Genomic DNA, 21,930 nt, shown 5'->3' on the forward strand with positions numbered 1-21,930 from the left:
ATAAATCATGGAGAGTTATTTCATCTTGAAGATACGCAGAAATCTAACTGGTTCAAGATGCTACAACTATGTGAACAACTAGGTAAGGTGTCCAAGAGCGAACCCTCAGGGACCATACTCACCTAAAGTGTGTCATGAAGGGTCAGAGTGGAGCAGATGGGTATGCAAAGCAAGCATGAGTGGGAGAGATTGAGAGACTGATCTTACATTTAGGAGAGAAAGAAAATTTTCCAGGAAAATATTGGATAATACTACTTCCGACAGGAATCAATGCAGGACATAACACTAATTTAGTTATTTCAGTATGTAAGTACGCTTCTTTTGGAGAGTATGGTAATGTAACGTAAAAATGGATTATTAGAAACTGCTTCTGAAATTCTCTTTCTAATACCATTCAGCTTTCAGTAAATTCAGAGAACTATAATGCATCCCACTGACAATGACTGATAACGGACCATTATTGAGTGTCGTCCGGTGAAAGGGACAGAAAGTAAGATCACTGTGCCACATAATTGTCCATATGCTGTTGAGAGCACATTTCCATGCCCCAACCTTGCATTTAATGGCTCGTATATAGAAAAATCTGTAGATAATAAAAATTGAGTAAATATAGGAGAAGATAAACTTTTGAAATCATATTCACAACAAAATGATGCATCGGTCGATCTCTACGGATCCCAAACAACAGCTATTTTATTCAAATAGAATGGAGCCGAGAACTTGATACTTACAGGGGTTTTTGGCACAGTTGAATCAGCTTCTTGCATTGTGATTAGATACTTTAACTAAAAACCATTGATATTTCTAACACTGATGAGAAGCATTTAAATCGGCCTGTCACTAAGCCATTCAAAAGAGCAGTACAAGTCATTGCACTTCTAAAACATTTTTTCGCTAACTGAGACCTCTATTGCACGGAAAAAGGTTTGAAATTATTTGCGGCGACACTTAACTTAAAATCCCGAGCGGAAACAAGTTACCGAAAAGGAGGCGTTGATTAGAAATCAAACTTTTAGAAAACAAAACACGACAAAATAATGGCGTCACCGACCGTCACGGCGTTGACAACAATTTTGGAGGTAATAAAAATCTTTGAAAATGCACCTCTGTGATTGGTTCGTGTAAATCACGTGGGTGCAAGATCGATTCTTTTAGAGATTTGCCAACCCTTGAACACAAGATAAATTTTAGAACCTACTTGCTAAGGTGATTTAAGAAATTATCTGCCTCGTTTGAGACAATTGAGAGTGAACTTTACTGGAACAATATTTTTTGTTCTATACTCTAACTGAATGTTGCATAGAAAAGATTTATCTGTCTGCGTAAAAAATGAGAATGATGAATGTTTTGTCAAAAACTTTGCGATCTTGATGTGGCAAATCTGAATTTACTGAATTGGCGGAAAATACAAAAAAAAGAGCGACTGTCATTCCTGGATGAATGTGCCGAGCTGCATTTCATTTCTAATTTTCTAACTTCCTCTCATGTATTATTTTTTTACGGGGAACTAAACAACTCAAAATTTTGTAACTTTTTCTGAATTTCCCTCAGATTTTGAAAAAATACTTAACAAAATTTCAAGTTAGAATGTGGCTCAGTTCTCTGGTAAAAAAATAAAACAGAGGAAATTTGGCAATGCCTAATGTAATCAGGCTGATTTGGGGGTAATCCGTCCGTTTGATGATTAACTTAGCGGGATGTTTCCTTCAAACAGGCTGATAGATGGACCAAATCATTTCATTTCAAAATTCTGACTCATAGAGAATAGGAGTGTCTGAAGAAAAACTAAAAAGAGAGAGAAAACATTGTCAAAAGACTACTATATGCTTATTTAATCATTCATCTACGATGAAACAAAATTATGCGGTACAGATTTGTTAGAAGAAAAAAATTGCATCTTATCTGATGATACAATATTGTTCAATCTCACTAGAGCTTGAGAGTTTTTCAATTACGAGTAATTTAAAAATCGCCATTCATACCTGTACCACAAGGAGGCAATCTCCACAGATCAAAACGTAAAATTATGTTACACGAATATTACTTATACCTAACCCCCCCCCCCCTCCTTTACTAGTTCCGATAAAGTAAGTATAAGGATGTGCTCATCCCATTAAAAAAACATTAATAGTAGGTAATTCTTTCTTTATTATGTAAGGTACTTTCTGAGCAGGTACCATGCTAATCTTTTTTAGACAGTTTAACAATTTCATAAAAAAACATACATATATACTGGTAACATACAAAATATACGGTAAAAAATATGACAAATTAATGCACTTATCATGTTGAATTCTCATGGGTAAGAGAAAAGAAAAAATGCAAATAAACAACCTATCGACGGTGTAAGTCGGCAATCAAATAACTCGGTTAGCAACGTCGCAGACTTCCTGTCATACTTTATTATTTAAACGGGAAACTACTCAACGGCAACTCTTTGAAACTGCCGTGATTTTTCTTCTCGGTGCGTAGAAAATTCTGCAAAAACTTCAAGGAATGATGCCAATTTGTTCTCCTATAAAAAAATAACATAAAGGCGGAGATTGTCAGGCACCACAAACGAGTTATGTGATTGCCGACTTACACCGTCGATATGAACAAAAGTAGAAAGATAAAAAATTTATGAAAACCTCATAAGTACTATAGAGCTACAAACAAAAATCAAATAAAAAAATACATATTTAGGGACATTTGGTAGACAGTATGTGATGCAAGAACAGTCTTAAAGAACACTGTTGAGCATGCTCTTAGGATATGATAAATTTTTTCACCTTTTGTACCTTTGGCAGAGAGACACAAATATTTACAGAGAAAAAACAGATGAATGTCAATATCATTCCATATTTGAAATCCATCTAAAAGAAACAGCACTTGTATAATTTCCAACATTTACGATTGAAATTAAAATTTACTAATATTAAGTGTGCATTCCACTAACTATTCTTCCTCATTTTCTCTTCAACCTAACTTTATCTGTCCACTTTTCTAGACTAAATTCAGTGCTTTTGCCATTAAAACAAGTGCTTTTGCCATAAAAACAATAAGGGGTCAAAATAAAAATTAAAAAAACATGGAAAATATTGTAAATTAAACATTGTTCAAGAGATTGGTTTACAAAAGTACCTACACATTGCTGTTCCTGAGATCCCAAAGTAAAAAATAAGGCAAGAGGGTGTAAACTCCTTAAAATATTAAAGACCAACTGGTCACAGGGGAGAACTATCCATGATCTAATACTGCATTTTGTGATTGCAGAATGATGTGTTCAGTAGTTACATGCAGTGATGTTTTGCTAAATAGGTAGAGAGATTTCAGTGGGTTTTACATCTTTTACACATTTCAGAACAACTCACCCAATTCAAATATTTTTGTTTGTTTAAAATGTTACAAAAAAGTTTTCCTTGAGATATTCAAATCTCTCAGAGCAAAAATAAGATATAAAAATCCTCTGAAGAGCAAGCCAGAAAAATATTTCAATTTTTAAAAAATGCGAGATTGAAAATCACTCATCTCTGAAAAATGAGAAGAATTGAAAAACACAAGTGCGGACAGTCGAGTTACAGAGGTATCGATGGTTTGTACTCACAGATAGAAGAAAGTTTTGATTTTGCTATAATATAGAATTTCCAAAGGTTAGGTTAATAGAGTAACCAAATATATAATATAATAGATATAGTTTGATATGAATATACCTAAAGCTACATATGTACCTGACTTTACTGAGCATCCTGGCTTTAATGGCTTATTATTTGTGCTTCATTAGCTTGCAAACAGTTCACAGCTTTACCAAAAAAGACACAAAAGAAAGTAAGCCTTTGTTGTATCACATCTTTCTTGGTAAGAAGGGCATGTGTAATACTGTGTAACACATTAAAGAATAGTCTTAGGCTCCAATTAACTTGGTCATGGTCATGTATATCTGGTAAAATTTGGCAATTACATGAGAAAGACAAAAAATAAAAATTGAGAAAGAGAAGACAAAAACGGCAGAGGAAAGATACAACAATAAAAAAAGTAACAAAACATGATTTACGAAGAATATGGAACACTTTGTCATGAAATATTAATTGTCATTTTGATTGAGTCACAGCAAATATATCTTGCTAAAATGTCGACGAAAAAAGAAATTTAAAAAACTACATTTTTAAAGGAGCCAAAACTTAAAAATAAATTCTACAGAGCTGTACCTCACTTTCTTTTCAATTCAAAATATGATGACATTGTTATGATCTTAGGAGCTGATCATAATGGGAACCAAATAGCAGGTTATCAATTTATTTTACTTTTTCTTTTATTTTAAAATGTTAATTTCTAAAAATATTGCATGTCTTTGGTCGTTAGTTCTGGAGAACAGCTAGAGAGGAAATGAGGTATCTACTTTACTCTTACACTTCAACAGTTCTCCTAAAGAATTCCCTGAATGCTCTGGCAAAATATTGTTTTTAGGATGAAAATCAACTTTCACTTGAGAGACTGGAAACAAGAACAAATACTTTTTTACAATTTGCGACTAGTCTGGAAACGTAATACAAAATACGTTGCGAACTTAACACCTAAAAATAGTGCTAAGATAAAAGAGTAATCCCGCAAATAATGTCCATCTTTTAGACCAAGGTCATGGAGCAACTTTTTTGGCATTCTAAAATGACAATACATTTCTGAACAGTCTAGGACAGGTCGGTTGTAGCCATAAATGGCACTCATAACGCCTTCCAGCGCATACTTCATAAAACTGATTTCGAAGAGCCATGAGAAGTACGATGGTGCATCTTTGGCTCGAAGGAAAAATCCTGAGAAAATAACCCATGGAAGACAGGTCAAAGGACCAAATATTACTCCATTCTGAAAAAATATACACAAATGCATTAATAAACTACACACAACTGATCAAAATAATTGTAAGAGAATATTGTTGAAAAACCAAAGACAATTCAAATTGAAATATGAACCTAGGGTATATTATTTTCAACACCTTCACACTTGAGTGGAAATGATATAAATAAATTAAAGTTTAAGATGCATAGCCTGCTCTAATATCACTGTCAGAAAAGTGAATCTTCCATTACTGTTTAAATCAAGGTATGTATGGCTCATTTTGTGAACATTTTCAATCTGTGACAATCCTGAGGATCAGTAGCGAAGCGTGGGTGATCGACTATCGAAATTTCTCCATTTGAAGCTTTGGTACAGAATCAATTATTGTGTTTATTGCGAACGCCCTGTTTATAGATAATTCTGTAGGTCTGTGGTCTAGGTCTTCTGTAGGTCTTCTGTAATGTCTGATATTCTGTAGGTTTAAATGACAGATCAATCAATAAATTGAAATGCACGCTGGAGAGAGAAAGAAAGATCATGTGGTCTTTGGAAACTTATAAAATTATCCCATCAAAAATTCAAAAGATAAGATTATAGGTTCCTGAACCATGAAACGGCTGTGTCGGTCAATTGGAAATCAATAATAGGAGTTCAAAACAGAAATCTAACAGAGTGATTCCTTCTTTTCAGAGGATCTGTGGATGGTAGTCACAGAAATTCAGGATTAAAATTCCCTAACATTTCTAGATTTTACCTGACCAATGAGATCCTTTATCAGAGATACCTATCTACACTTACCTATTGCATAAATAACCAAAGGTGGTTTAATCCAGGAAAAAATAAGAAAATACTCACTTTGACATCGAGTAATATTCCGACTAAAACACCAACAGCTTGAGTCAGTAACGTAACGGTTGAAAGCATAGTGAAAAACAATAAAAATCGGTAGAGTTCTAATGGCTGAGAAGACATGACAAAGACTGTTATGGAATAAATCAACACGCTCAGAATCTGTAAAAAAAAATGTATGATTATTATCAATTTAGTGAGTAAACTTTCTTGATATACAGGATAATCCGTAAGTCCCACACTTCCGGCACCTAGCATCACTCCTGTAATTTTTGAACCAATTGAGATAGAGACTTGAAATTTGTTAAGAGTTTGTCAATACCTCTGGGTCAAAGTAAACGACTTTCAGGAACCCTCAAAATGTTAAAGGGACCACTCACAATCAAAGGGCAAAAACTATAGGAACTATAGGGGTCGTAAGGGTCTACTGGATCATCCTGTATATTGGACAATATTTTGAAAAATGTTTTAACTTCTTTTGTTTCCCATTTTCTATGGGCAAGCAGCTTTTTATGAGATGCAAGGAAGCTTGAGGACTTTTTCTTTTTCAATACTAGGATTTTCAGTTTTTTTTTTTTTTTTTGGGATAAAAAAAGGGCAACGAGGCCAAAAATGAACATAATGGCTTAGTAATGGGTATTACTTCAGTAGATACAGGCAGATGTAAGAGAGTCAAATATTGAAGTGAGATTGAAAGTGTCTGTTGCAAAGTTTTTGATTAAAAATACAGGCTGAGTACTTTGCATTTATTCACACAAAGCTTCAGGTATTGAGCTTGAAATGGACCGCGTTAAACAGAAAGGAACCAAGCCACATATGCTATTGCCAAATTCATTTGGGCACTTAAATTTTTTACATGTAAACGGTTGTGCGGATTTTCGTGCAAATCTCATTGAAAATTCTGCATGGTACGAAGCAAATTCCTTAATATTTTCAAAGAAATCCGAACAAAAGCTCTCTCGTAAAAAATTTAATTGCCCAGTTAAACTTGGCAATAGCTGATGTGGCTTGGTTCCTTTCTGTTAAACTCGGTCCAAATGGGAGTGCGCATCTGTGACCTTTAGCTCTGCACTTCTGCAGCATGTGTTTTAATGGTTGCTCTTTGAGTTAAATTTTTTACACCCCATTAAGATTTTATCCTTATCAGATGCTATTGGTGGAAAAACAAGGGAAAGGAGACCTTTTAGCAGACTTTATAAAAGAGTAATCTTCGTTAATAAGGCTCAAAATATTGGAATTTATGTTCTTCACTGACAAAATTCTGTCATATTCTAGATATTAAGTTGTGAGTATTTTAATTTAAAACTTCAAACATGATAGATAAATAACTTTCTTTGGAAACTTTCTTATCTTTGGAAAAACTTTCCTCTACAGTAGTACTCATGCAGTTATGGTCATGCTCATTCTATGTTTTTTTGCATTGAGGTCTCTAATCCTGCGGATGGTCAGGTACTCTTGGAAAATATATAGAGAAGCACTGTTGAATATATTTTTATGAGGTAAAATTCCTTTCAACATGAATTTGAATTCTCATTAGGTATTCATTGTATTCTCATGAAGTTTAAATTGGAATTTCAACATACCTGTATTGGTGCGTCTGATATTGAATTTGTGATGAAATAAGCTTCCAATGAATACCATCCATTGAAATGTTCTCTTGATACGATGGGCATCTCTTCGGGGAATGTTATCAATTTAGATTGGAGAGATGTGAACATTAAAAATAGAACAGAGAAGAAAAGTAAACTAAAATTGTCAAGTGTGTGAGCAGCATCTTGACCTATACCTGTAATAAATGAAAAATACAATTTATCAAATTATCTGAGAGAAAAGAGAGTAGTCAAGGATTAAAAACAAATCTCAGTACTACAAGTTTTGAAAAGTTTCATTTTTTTGTCAAAGTAATAATGACAGATCTATCTACCTGTAAAGTTTTACGGCAATCAACAGATAATTATATTGGAAAAACTTGCTGCTTCTAAATTCTGAGGGCGCAGAGCGCCTGTGAAGTATTGAGCCAGTTGCTACCAGGAATTTTACTGTACTATTGTATAATTTTTGAAAGTTGATCCAGTTTGATTCAGCACCATGATTATTTAAGCTATTTCAAATTTACATGAAATTCAGTTTTATAAACACTGAAATCCTCAGTGTACAAGATTTATCTAAAAATCTCTCAAAAGATAAGGCGTTTTCTGAATTTTGCTAATGGCGAATATGGAAAAATGCTCTAAATTTTAATAACAATTTTGGACAATTTTGCCAGTGATTGGTAATTGCATCTGTTGTTCATGGATCTGGAAAAGAAACTTAAAATATGTCCATGATTATGTTTGTAAGAGTAATGTAGATTGTGAGATAACTACCATAGTAAAAAATTCCTAAAAGGAGAGCGACTAAAAAATGCAACGTCAGTCTAGTATTTGTCAGGAAGCTATCCCGATAAATTTTGATTATATCCCTCCACAGTAGAACTCGAAACTGTGTAAGTACAGAGCATCCATAAGTGTGTTGATAACTGAAGTCAGCATTATCAAATTCGAGAGGTATCACAGATTGAGGGGTATCATTAGATCCAGATGGGATTGTTTCCTTATCTTTTTTCCATTCCTGGTTTTTTCCATTGCTTATATGTTTGACTAAGGCATCAACATGATATCCCAAAGCTCCAGAAGCTAGCTCGATCACTGAAAAGAGATATGACAAACTTAAAATTGCAAGTGAGGATGGCTATTTCCTAAGTATTCCTAATGTTACCAGTCCTTCATTTAACAAACATTTCAGGGAAATAAAAAGGCTTGTATTTGAGACATCACACTAGTCATGACCTCACTAGGTAGAATTTAAGATGAAAAATCTTGATCATCATGCGGCTTGGCAACAATATTTTTGCAATTAAATTTAACTATGTGAGTTTTTCCACTTTATTTTCAGTTGATGCAGAGATTTGATTTCACCTTGCTCACCATTAACTAATGTGAGCAGAAAATTCGATTTTGGTAATTTCAAAGTAAACGATTCCGGCTAATACCTCACGGACAAGTAAGACTCTTGAGTATTTCTAAAGGACCAATTTGTTCAGTGTGAAATTTTCAAGAGGAATGTGTCTTCTTACCCTGTCTAGTGACCTGTCAATAATAATAAAACTTAGATTTTTAACAATCATAAATGCTTTCAAACTCAAAACTTACAAAAATCAACTGGATTATGATACGTTGGACATTCAAAGCCAATGGAGCTTAGAAAAGGGATCAAATTTCCTGGAGATCCTTGGTAGACACATTCACCATTTGCCAGACAGTAAAGGTTATCGATTAAGTTTAGATGCGAGGCACTTGGCTGATGCAGAGTGCAAATAATCGTCCGACCACCAGATGCAAGTTGCTTTAGAATTGACAAACATTGTTTTGCTGATGTGCTGTCAAGTCCACTGTCAGAGAAAAAAAAAATTGAAATTAAATTTCAGGAGTACAAAATTGTGGATTTACATATTGATAAACTATCAGATATCAGAGATAAGATGATGAGGAAGAAGAAAAAGGGAAGAGGAAAATTAATAAGTGGTTCCATGTAAGTAAACAATTTTGTGACCTCATAGAGTGTTGGTTTAAAGTTAGTTAAGGTGTTTTAAAAGTTGAAATTCATAGTAAAATCAGTTAGGCTAACGCACAATTTTCACTAATACTTCAAAATGGTTGGAATCTACTTAGATACTATATGTATATTGATATGTGTTCTGTAATAGCATTGGGAAAACTAATTTTAAAAAAATAAAAATAAAAACTTGAATAGCCTAAGTAAGGTACTTAGGCGATAAAAACGAACTTAAATACTCAATAGGAAAGGACTGGTGACTAGATTTGAGTGTTTTTGTTATCTATATTCATTACCATGTAAGTGCCATAGGTTTACGGACAGTAGGTCTAGAAGAAAAAGGGCTACAAAAAAAAGGGCTACCTTCTTTGGTCTACAGTCAAAATGTCTACATGAAAATGCCTATTAAAATAGTGTCTATAGTAAAATATGTCTGCGGCATTAACATGTCTTCGGTTTGATTGCCTACTCCAAAAACGTCAAAGTACGTATTTATGTCGTCTGATAAGAATCTCATTTGAAAGTGTATCCCCAAAGACAGGACGAGACTGTGGATGCTGCAGAAGCTGATGCGTAAAAATTGTGAGTCACACTTCGCAAATAATTCACCATATAAATATCAACATGTATATGTTATGAATATTTTATTTAATTTTTAATTTTATAAATGTATTTTATATATTTTTAGTGGCCAACATAAATATTTTGACATTTTCTAAGTGGGCAAACAAACCGCAGACATTTTAATAGCGTAGACATATTTAACTGTAGACATTATTTAAGTAGGCATTTTAATGTAGACGTTTTGACTGTAGACTAAAAAAGGTAGCCCTTTTTTTTGTAGCCCTTTTTTCTGTAGACGTACTGTCTGCATACCGTGCCGTAATTAATTTCTAGGGCTTCCTTCTTGCGCATAGTTTTTTAATAGTTGTAAGTTGATTCAACTTTCAGTCATCATTATAAAAAAATAAAAGCTACAAAAAAGAATTGTTTGCCATTTTTAATGGGCAGGGTAAAAATCTAACAAATACAACTGGAATAAAGAATTATTCATGAGTTAATCCGTATCTGTTTCATTTCTTGATTGAGCACGTTCTTGATGCACCAAAAGAGAAGACCGCCTGTACATGTCGCAGGCAATCAGCAATCGCCGGCAATTTGCAAGCTCCGTACTTGTCAATTCGTCAAATTGCAATTACAGTGACATCGATGTAGTAAAGGTTTCTTAAGCGAAGAGATGCAAGGCACGACCTCAGCTTTGAACGCCTTCAAATCCAGCGATACTCTCAGCTTTGCCGCAGAGTTAGTTTAGTTGCTTAACCTAACCAAACCCAACGCAGATTATTGATTACATTTCACGAACTCGCGAGTGTGCTAGCTGGTACCATGCATTCAAGAAGAAGGGGATGACGTATGTTTGAATTCAAAGCATAGTAATCACTACTTCCTATCTCGTTTTTACTTTTTTCACTTTAAATTTTTTTAATTTGTTGATTCAACACGAAAAGATTGCAATTTGCCGGCGATTGCTCATTGCCTGCAACATACATATCAAATTATGTTCTGTAATTTTGTCGAATAAAAACACTATGTCTAGAGTAATTAATTCTCAAAGGCGAAGAAAAAATAATTACATACCTTGTTGGCTCATCAAAAAACATAAACGGAGGATTATTGATAAGTTCCAGAGCGATGGATAATTTCTTACGCTCTCCACCACTCAAAGTTCCAGCTAGCGTGTGTCTATGTGATATTAAGTTCATCGAGTCAAGTACTGAGTCAACCTGTGTTCAAAAAAATAATCAAATTGAGGGGATACTTGTTGGAATATTGCAATTTTTATAGCTGTCGAACTGATTAAAGTTGAAGATAAAATGATCAGGCTCTTTTTGGGGGGTAAGTATTTTTTCTAAATTTGTGACAATTTTCAATCATTAGAACTCATCAAACCTCTATTTGAAAGCTATTTAAAATCCAATCTGCTACGATCAGGGCATGCAATTGTCGGATTTACACTATTCTGTCAGAATTTCAAAGTCTGATTTTTCGACCCAACTCAACAAAAATTACGTAACTGAAAATTTTTTTCCTATAAGCTCAGGTCTTTTTTTTTTTTTTGTGAGAGGTCACAAATAAGATGTCCTCTGTGCAGCTAAAATTTTTTTAAAGCAAATAAACTTAAAAGAGATGAACTTAGGTATCTATGATGAGAAAATCGTAATCATTAGTCGATTCACTTTTTGTTTCTAGAATACAGCTAAAGACAAATCCTGCTCCTGTTTGAATCATTTGAAAAAATTTACTTAAATGTTGTTCTTAAGTTAAGATTAAAAAACCCTCACGACATTGCTACTCTAATTCTGAACAGAAGTAAAACGCAGATACAAATTTTGATCAAGATGATTTGTAACGGATCAATTGTGAATAATGATTATTCACTTTAAAACTAACAAACTCATTTTAACAATGTCGATTGGACCGAGTTAATTGGAGAGAAACTAACCCACATTGAGTTGAAAGTGAAATACAGAGATGTGAAATTTTTAAGACGCATTGTAAAAATTAAATTTTAATTCCGAACATCATGAACAAAGTACTCTGCCTTGCCTTAGCATTTTAGGCATGCAATTTCGGTAAAAAAATTCATTCGGTTGGATTTCAAACCACCCGAAAAATTGATAATCACGTGAAAATATGCTCCAAATTACTTTTCATTTTCCCTAAAATGTAGGCTAGTTTCTAATCGTTCATTTGGTCTAGTTCTAAGAAGGCAGTATTTGTTCCAGACATGCATCCAGGAAAAGTGTAGAATTAACGAACTTGAAAACAAAAAAAAACCAATAACACTTACAGGTTGGTGTATTCAGGAACATCAAATTCAATTTGAGGCTATGAATCAATGCTTATGATAAATTTTTCCTTACAATCGTTACTTTGATTTTTTAAACTACCATGAGGGAGGGGGAGATCGAGAGAAAATGAGGGGGGAAGAGGGGAGTAGGACAATTTGCCATGATGTCTTGAGGAAACAAGAGCCCCATTACAATAAATTATCATGCAGAGTATGATGTCAAAGTTTAATGACACTGATACATTAGGCATGCACCTTTAAACATTCATGAGAGCTAGTAATGAGCAGTAGAAACTACAAACATCTGAAATGATGGCTAAATGTCGAAAAAAATTACTCAAATTAAAAGTATTTCATGCATCAGATAGATTTCTACCCTCGATGCTGTCTTCCAAGGACTGATTACTCACCATTCTGGCAGTCAGGAATTCATTGATTGAGACAAGAAATTATCCCTAGGGAGCTCTAGATTCTAATGTCTGTATATAAGATTCATTAACAATTAACGAGGAATGCGACGACCTCTTTGGTTCATTGTAAAAGTTTCCAGGGTGGAAACTAACAGAAAACGATGCAATTAAAGAATATATGTTGCATGCTTAAATGCTGCATGCATGGGATATTTACAAATATATGCAGGTATTTGGTGGAGAACTGATGAAAAGAATCTTCATTAGAAAAGTAACCTCCCATTTTTGGTACTTTTTTTTAAATATTTTAATTAGAGCAACATTTTTTCTTGGTAGAAAATTCAGTTTTGAAGTTTATTTATTGGTAGATGAGAAAGTTTACTGGATCTAAGGGATGAACAGAACAGACTAAAATAAAAGGTAAATCTGCGAACAACAAGAAATTGAAACGATACTTGGTTTTTCTTTTTAAACTTACAAAAAATTAGTTGGTGGATAGGAGTGTCCTTTTCTTTAAATACAAGCTGGAAGAGCAAAGAATAATAAAAGTTAATTGGAAAGAGTGTTGAAGCAATCGCAAGACTTGAATTAAAAGCACACCTACTTTTTGTAACTACTGTTTTTTGTGAATAACCTATCCATGCTTTTCGTGTTAGCAGGTCACATAGGTATTGAGAGATGGTTAGAACATAAGAACCTACATATTTTGTAAACATGATCTCTTACACGAAAGACTACAATTTTAAAACAATGCATAAAAAAATGGCGATAAAATCATTTTTGCGGCCAAATGGAAGCTGAAGTTTACATACCAGAGAGACAATTCTAAGAATATCATGCTAAGAATTTAGGTACCCAATTACTATAATTGGTTGATTTGAGAATTGCACTTTTCTGTTGTTAATGCTACAGGAATGTAAATATTTTCTAATTTCAAGCGGTAAGGAACAAAAACGTCAAAAAATGTTTTGATCTTTGAATTTAGAATGAGTGACTTGCAGATTCTGAATAAAAGTACAAAGCTGAAAGAAATGGGGGCAACATGAATATGTGCGCGAACAAAATTACTTGCAGCTCAGGTTTTTGAATTGATAAACCGGTTAAAGTTATTTTAAATTTTTAAAAGTTCATTCGGTTGCCTATTAAAAGCCAAAATGAGGCACGTTAGTGTGAAATGAGGGGAGACCTTTGATAAGGAGCTTATACATTCTGAAATTTCCATGAGAAGGGAGAATTTCCATGAGAGAAATTTTGAGACTTTACTAACAAAATGTTGGGAATCTTGACCAAATTTCTAGAGCTTTGATTTTCCTGAAAAGCGTTAACCGAAAAATTTTGTCAAAAACTTAAAACAGTGAGAAACGGACTGAGTTGAATAGGGTAAATACAAGTGATGACCTTTTTTACATCTCTTTTCTGAGTAAATGAGGCAAATCAAACGTTTCGGCAAGAGACAAAAATGTCTCTTGAGAAATAATCTGTGTTTTCGAACTTTTGGCAGCACTACTAGATGCCTCCATCTTGGTAGAACTGGCATGGTTATTCCAGAAGTTGTGGCATGAGAAGATCAAACATTGTTTGCAATTGTGAATATTAAAATGTCAGCTGAAGGATTATTAAGCAGTCCTCGTTCAAAATGATGAAAGGCTTCTAGAGGTGTCTGTACAAAAATTTGCAACCAAGAATCCTCCAAGCACAGGTTGGGGAGAGAGTACTTTAACTTACCACAAATTTCACTGATTTCGGTAAGGGTTGCAAGGAATTTTCATCACCACTATCAGAATCAGAGTTGAAAAGAGTAAGTGGTTCGTAAATGCGACCGAGGTTGACCTGATTCAAATATTCAATGGATCAAAGCAAAATAGTCATTTACACTGGAAATTTTCTTTCGTAAAAAACTTACAGTATGTAGGGAGCTTTGAGGTATGCACAAATTGGGATAGCATGATTCAATGAAAGCAACTATGACAAAATTAGTTTCTTTTCTTTGAAAGAAACGAACAGTGTATATCCATTCACAAACAGAATGGATTCCTATCCATTTTATTGTTCCCTAGTAACTACTATGTGTTGATTATAGACAAAATGAACTAAAGATACTAAAAAAATCCTTTTCATGTCAGTAACTGAGCTCTTACGATTCTGGTGCACACATGCACATGATAAAGATAATTATAGAGAGGAAAATGCAAGCCAAGAGTATAAACTTTGCCAGGTCCAGAAATTATGATAGACATCACTTTAAACTATTTCATGAACCAAAGTGGTGCAAATAATTTACGAAACATGAGCATTTGTGAATATCATTTCATAACATGGCAGTTTCTTGACGATTTTGTTTTTTTAAAAGAAAAGAATAGGGTAGAAATATATGAAATATTTTGTCTCTCTTTTCAATACTGCTTTTTCCTTTTAGCTCTGTTTATTAGATATAACTTCTTCCATAATACATATACAACTTTTTTCCATCTTTTACGATGAGTACTTTTCTACCTCCCTCTTTTTTGATATAAAATAATGTGAAAATCTACTTTCCATTTTTTTTTAAAAAATCTATTATATCGTTGAGCTTATTTCCACCTAAGCTTGTTTAATGGTACTTTATGGAGAAATTAAAGAGAAAATACTTCGATAAATACATTCAAAAAGAATCATTCAGTTCTCATATTAAATTTTTGATAAAACTACAAAATCTTAAATAATTTCACTGTCTCGTTGGTTTGGCAGCATAGCTTATGAAAAAATGGATTAATTTTATTTAAAGTCTACGCTAAATTACCTACTGAGATATGACATGATAACATTAAATTAAATGAAAAAGAGAAGAAGAAGCACAACGCATCACTAGAAGTGAAAATACCAGAAAAATGAGATCAAATACCTGAATCAAGTAATAAAAAAAAGGTGGGGAAAAAGTAAATAAAAAAATAAATAAATAAGCTGGTGTCTAAGTTATTAAGCTGCTAAAATTAATGTAGAATCATCGAAAAAACAGCCTTATTACATGCTAGCTGGTTAGGTATTGTTGCTGTAAAAAGCATAGATTCACAAGAGATTTCAAAACTTTTGTACTCACGAAAAAAGTTTCGCATCCAATGGAATTCTACAATACGAAAAAATATCAATGTATGTACTGAGTGCTAAGAAATTCATCCAATCAATTATAGACATAACTTTGGTCTTTACAGAATTAATTTTTTGTTTTTTGAGGCAAATGGTTAGGAAATGATATAACGGTTACAAACGCAGTATGGACTTCAAAACCACTTATCTACTGATGACCAAAGTAAGTATCTTTTCCACAAGAATTCTAGGATATGATTTCACCTCATGGAGGCGGAATGGGCAGAAAGTTTGGGTTCTGAATCATGCATTTTCCATAGAAATCGAATGCTACATTCATAAAGAGTTTGAAAACAAAGTTACTGCCCAAGCAGCCTCAATCAGCAAACAAGAGCAAGTTTGGAGTGATGTGAATGGTAACACGGCAGACCTAGAGCTATGTAGCATGGCTACTCGTTGAGTCTTTTTTCAACACTGCCCTCACCTTTTCTCATTTCCGAGAACCACCTGATGCCTTCAAGGTGACTTGAGAACAAAATTTAGGCAAACTATTTTTGGTTTCAGGAAATTTTCAAATTATCTGACTTATTTGCCCTTATTTGAGGAAAATTATATCTTTACACTTTCAATTAATATTTTAGAATCTACTGCAATTAGTTCAATTTGATTCAGTAATACGCAAAAGAGCAAATTCCTCCTCCTTCAAGATTTTAAAGGGGATCGGGTTTTGAGTAGCTGAGGAACCTGTTCAATTTCATTTCTCAGTATAAAAATACTGCTAAAAATTAGATGGACGCTGATCATGAAAACTAAGTGTGAATCATGCATTAAAATTCAAAACTTAAAGGCTAATGATAATGAAATTGCAAACAATAGCTAATTTAGACAGAATAATAAAAAAAATGAAAACTGAAAGAAACAAATGAAGAAAAAAACAAATTAAACTCTCAGAGAGCAACAAGCCACAATATGAAAAACTTTCAAAATCTCTCTCCCTAGATTGAAAGTACAAAATTAAATGTTAAAAAGAAATTTCAATCAACAAAACTTACTTTGCGAATCTTTCTTTTTGGAGAGGATCTGCGGCCTAACTTCAATGTTGCAGCAAAGGTCATAGATTCTTGTACCGTTAGTAGTGGCTGCAGGTGATTGTCTTGCATGATGTAGCAGGACTGTTTTGCAAAAAGAGTGTCATTTTTGTCTTTCCCATCAATTAAAACTTTCCCATCAACACCTTCAGTCCTGCAACACGACTTATTCATTTAGTCAAAAAATTAAGCAATGCTACTTCAGAAATATTATGTTTCCACCAAGTTAAAAATAAACCGACTGTTTACAGAAAAACAAAAAAAATATCAGAAGTATACTCCAGCCAACAACTTCTAGTTTATTTATTTTGTTAGAATTTATCACCTTCCATCTCCTGAAAAGGGTTATGGTACTGTGTCTTTATCAAAATGTTAGAAACCACTTGCATATTTCTGCTCGCTCAGTAAGGACTATTGAAGTTGAGTTTGAAATGAGGCACCCCACTTCACTATCCATTCATATGCTAGGTAGTGTATTCTTGTCACCCCTGCCTTCAGAGAATTTGTAGAGGTAATTATTCTTTCCTTTTTCAATTCTAAGTCTGTGAAAAAGTTCCTTGACTTTCAACAATTATTAAGGTAATTCCATGACATTTCCAGGTTTTTGTGTCACATTTCCCCCCAAGAATTCTAGGTTTTTCAGACGTTTTGGAAAGCAGTTGTAAAAAAATTGAACCCCACTAGGACCATGTGTGGTTTGCTTAGAACTCATGACAGATAAGTTGGCAGTTGCTTACTTTTGACTGTCTTGCGCAGTAGACTGGTTAGTGTACCTGCACATAGGGGTTGTGTTGCCCTCAGTCTATCTTTGTTTGCTTTCGGACCGCGGCAGCACAGTCACTTGAAAACAGAAAGTAAACATTTTCCGACTTACCTTCGGCAAATTCTATTGTAAAAATGGACCACTAGACAGGGTACGAATTTTAGCATTCTAATACATGTTTCTGAATCAAAATTTCACGTAGAATACGATTCGCGCAACAAAAGTTATTGAAACCAACTCTTAACGAAGATATTAACGTTTTTATTCCACATCAGTTACGAGGCATTTGAACTGGCCGCTCACAAGAAACTCAAAGCTCTACGTGAGTCAAATCGCGCACTACAACGGTTTCAGCAAGCTTCTCAATCGAGCAATGTTCATTTCCCACCATGTGTTGTTCAAACTATAAGCAATTTGCTATAGCTGAGCCAAAGCGTCAGGACTTAGGTTGCCAGATTTATATATCGCTGAGACGTTGATGATAACGTTTAGCGCTCGATGTGAATCACGTAGAGCATTGAGTTTTCATGAGCGGGTGGTTTCAATTCACGCATCAAGAATCATTAAATATCTTCGCAAGGAGTTAATTTCGGTAATTTTCGTTGTGCGTATCGTGTTGTACGTGAAATTTTGGTCAGGAAACATGTATCAGAATGCTGAAATTCGTACCTTGTCTAGTGGTCCATTGTAGGCCTCCTGCAAACCAACTTGTACTTACTAGTAATATGGAAAGTTTTTAGTTTCACAATCAACTAGTACAAATACTTCAGATTTTAGTGTGCTTTGATAGAAGTACAGTCTTGAAAGTCATTGTTTGATATAAAGTTTCTTACGTAAATCCTGTGAGAATGTTCAAGAGGGAAGTTTTTCCTGCCCCTGAAGGTCCTATGATTGCAGTGACTTGCCCATTTTTAAATTCACCGTTGATTGAGTTCAGTAATTGTTTGGTCCCTGGAAAAATAATATCATGAAGTAGACACGATTAGTTTTCAATCAAAGACATTGAATCACGTAGACCGTGCATCCTGTGTTACGAAAGGCGTGACAACTTTTAAAAATTTGCATGCGGATGAGTGTTAGCACCGACCTGCGTCGATGAATTCCTGTGTCCTAATTGCGCACATCTGTGCATGCGCAGTGAATTTTGTGAATGTGTGCTGGTATATTTTTGTCAGACTGTGAGGTTTCTTTCTCGCTTGGTAATTAGTTCGGAAAAGTCAAACTTTGCGATTCGGTTGTAAACTTACATGTTCTCCAACTTATATCCTTAGGAATTTTGTCTGGAAATGGACTCAAAAACGAGTTATTAGCAAAAAACCGAGTGCGCGAAGGGATTCTCCATGAATTCTCTGCAGTCTCTTCGAGTGCTTGGGACACATGCTCTCTCCCCAAAACCAAGTCGGATGCACGGTTTACGTGATTCAATGTCTTTGTTTTCAATGAATAATAGAGAGAAATTTCTTTGGTACAAAATATGTATTCATTGTTGACCTGCTAACTAAAGTGATTGCATTGCACAGCCCGAGTTCTTCCTTAAGAAAAGCCATGGGGTCTACAAGAGAGTATGTGACTGGAATGCCGGAGTCTTTCTAACCTAAAATTCATGAAACAAGCTGATTTAAACAGCATCTTCATCTCTAACATATCATTGACCTGAAATTCTACTTGCAATCACACATGAAAATTTTTGGTATTTTTAGAATACATAAGCCTGTATCAAAACTGGCTGTATTGTGCAAAAAGAGTCTCACCATTAGATGTGAATGAATTTTGCGCCTGTGGAATTAAGTGCACCGAAAAAACGTAGAAAAGGATCAAATTTTCACTCTCCAGCTAAGATCAATACCTCAATTTCTACATGACTCTCTTGGACAGTAAGAAATTTTTTTTTTTTTTTTTTTTTTTTTATTTGTTCAGAATCAAAATTTGCACAAAATACACTTAGAGACATTTTTAAATGTCTTTTTAAGCTTACAATTAATTTGACTGTAAGATTAACTTACCTATACTAAATATACATTTTATCTTATCTTAAATAATAACATACTACCTCTTTACAGTGAGGAGATAAAAAGTACACAATTATTCTTGTAAATAAAAATGTCTTTCTGTTTTAGCTTTAACGTCTTTTTGTTTTATTTGAGACTACGGTCGACCGTCACCGGCCAAAGACCCAGGAACCCCTGATCCATCCGAAGGTACGGGGGGGCACACTTGTTTAGGGGGAAAAGTTTTGAGAAGCCCTGAATTCCAAGCTCATAGGGCTTACGTCTTTTCAATCTGCGACCACACCAATCCCATTCCAGGAGCGCAAGCGCTTCCTGGTTGGGGTGACGGTGCAATCTCATCTCGTACGCAGAGTACATCTTGGTGATGTAATCCTCTACAGAATCAATATTAAGGTCTGCGCGAATATCTGCGTTCCTCTCGTACCACATTGCTTTAACGACACTTCTTAAAATCTTCATTTGCATGACTTCTATTTTATCTACATTTGACTTGGCTGCGCAACCCCACAATTGGCAACCATGACTCCAAACTGGCCTCAACATTGACTTGTAGAGGAGCAACTTTAGATGTAGGGAAAGTCGAGATTTGCGCCCCAAGAGCCACTGCATGTTCGAGAATTTAAGTCGCAGTTGAGCGACTTTTTTCTTAATGTGAGCGCCCCATCTAAGCCTGGAATCCAGGTGGAGGCCCTCGATACTTAGCGATATTATCGTTAGGGAACAGTAAGAAATGATATGGATAATACTGCCGTGCTAAGGAAGAACACCATATGAACATTCGAGAGTTGCCGAATTTCCTTTGATAAAATGTTTATTTAGGAGGAAAATAATGAATATTTTTCCATGAAATTTTCAGGGACTTTAGATAAAAATACAAAGGATATTCTCTGAAAAATTGGAAGAAAAATATTCATAAGTTTACCAGGGAATTTGTGTTTTATCGAAGAAAATTAGGCAACGCCTGAAGGTTCAAACGGCGTTTTTCCTTAGCACGGCAGAATAGGACTTGACTAAAAAAAATGGTTTCACCCTGGGTTACGTCGGGAGTGACGGATTAGGTATAAATTATTTTTTTTGTTAAATTCAATGAGCTGAGAAAAGCAACAAAATGAGCAAAAATAAAAAAGCGATAACATACCTCTATTCAATGGATTTAATCCTGTTTTTACAGAATACGATAAATCACTGAACGAAATATCAGAGAATCTGTTCGCCGCATCACTGGTTGGGCCACGTTTCTGGACAGTTCTCTTTAGGGGTAGATCCTGCTGCTTCCCTTTGTTCGGGGACAGGACCTTCGTAACTTTGGACATTATCACTAAAATCCGAAATACCTACGAGGTAATTTCAACCAGGATACTGGACATCTTATTCTTAAGAAGTTGACTTGTTTTTTTTTTTTTTTTTTTTATTGGGTGAAATAACAACAATCTACAGACACAGTATTTGGTTGAAGTTGGATAAAAACTAAAAAGCCTCACGGGAACGATTGTTGGCTAAAAAGAACGAGTGGGGAGAAACTCAGCATTCTGAGATCTAAGACCTTAAACTACGTAAATTTAATCCCCGAGAACTAAAACTAAAACCTTCTGCTGGTTGTCACTAGGTTCTAGGTTGTCACTGAGAGTAGGGATGGGCGATGTCGATGCAATACTATCGAAACATCGATGGTTGACCATCGATGTTTCGATGTTTTCACATCGATGGTTGACAGGATCGATGTCCGAACTATCGATGGGTTCCGCCGATGCTGTATGTGACATTCAAGGGTGCCTCTGGCAATACATTTTTATGTTTTCTTATTACCCTTCAGTTACCTTTCTTTCGTTCTGTTTGGTTTTTTTTGTGTAAATACGTTAATAAACATTTTTCTACTCATTTTTACTGTTTTTTTGGCTTTGGGTGAAGATTTTCAAAGCTTTTGGGAGCGTTTTTCAAGAAATATCGAATTTTTGGGATCGTCGATGGTTTTTGGACCGATATATCGAGACTATCGATGGTTTTGGACCGATGTATCGGTGCTCGATATATCGACGGGTCGCACCATTCGATAGTCGGCTATCGATGTCTTTCGACCATCGCCCATCCCTAACTGAGAGTCGTTCAAACTGACGGAGTGACGCAAGAACAGAGGCCAACGTTTGACAAAAAGAATGACCCGAAAAAGCATCAAATGATGCTCTTCGGCTTCGGGTCGGCACACCGGTGACCCTACAAAGATGGCGGAACCTATTTTGCGCGGCAAATTCAAATTGAGCGCGGTATTTTTAATTATTTTCAAATGCGTGACTGGTTTCTCTGACGAGGAAACGTTTTGCGTGGTAGTTTCGTGATTTTGTTTATGCGCATATTTTCGATTGAACTTGAATTTCATGCGTTGGTGCCATTTTCACAAGCTATACTTCATTTTTGCACTATGAATTGATTCAATAAAATTATTATTACTCTTTTATCCCGTGTATGTTCCACAATTTTTCCGGAATAATCA

General features: G+C 34.7%; 2 protein-coding genes across 11 annotated transcripts in view; both read right to left on the bottom strand.

Moving 5' to 3' along the window:
* LOC140225785 (bromodomain-containing protein 2-like) overlaps positions 1-1,074 on the bottom strand; it is a 36,534-nt gene extending 35,460 nt beyond the window's left edge. For all 7 annotated transcript variants that reach the window (XM_072305711.1, XM_072305709.1, XM_072305707.1 and 4 more), the window contains exon 1: positions 732-1,074. In XM_072305711.1, the coding sequence (XP_072161812.1) occupies positions 732-767 (36 nt within the window). In that variant the 5' untranslated portion in view covers positions 768-1,074. The remainder of the gene's footprint in view (positions 1-731) is intronic.
* A 1,054-nt stretch (positions 1,075-2,128) lies between these two features.
* LOC109043019 (ATP-binding cassette sub-family G member 4) lies at positions 2,129-21,064 on the bottom strand. 4 transcript variants are annotated; one of them, XM_072305713.1, is made up of 11 exons: positions 20,986-21,055; positions 20,581-20,760; positions 18,267-18,384; positions 16,635-16,824; positions 14,245-14,349; positions 10,897-11,042; positions 8,856-9,094; positions 8,031-8,351; positions 7,248-7,450; positions 5,671-5,826; positions 2,129-4,842 (listed from the first exon to the last, which is right to left on the bottom strand). In XM_072305713.1, exons 2-11 carry the CDS (start codon positions 20,753-20,755, stop codon positions 4,498-4,500), a joined length of 1,998 nt encoding a protein of 665 aa, XP_072161814.1. In that variant the 5' UTR covers positions 20,756-20,760; positions 20,986-21,055; the 3' UTR covers positions 2,129-4,497. The 4 variants fall into 4 exon arrangements, with proteins under 4 accessions (XP_072161814.1, XP_018915586.1, XP_018915593.1 ...); XM_019060041.2 differs by having other exon boundaries at positions 20,581-21,064; XM_019060048.2 differs by lacking the exon at positions 14,245-14,349 and adding an exon at positions 15,596-15,622 and having other exon boundaries at positions 20,581-21,064.
* Between the last annotated feature and the right edge of the window lie 866 nt (positions 21,065-21,930).

Source organism: Bemisia tabaci, unplaced genomic scaffold (assembly GCF_918797505.1).
Source record: "Bemisia tabaci unplaced genomic scaffold, PGI_BMITA_v3".
Lineage (NCBI taxonomy): Eukaryota > Metazoa > Arthropoda > Insecta > Hemiptera > Aleyrodidae > Bemisia > Bemisia tabaci.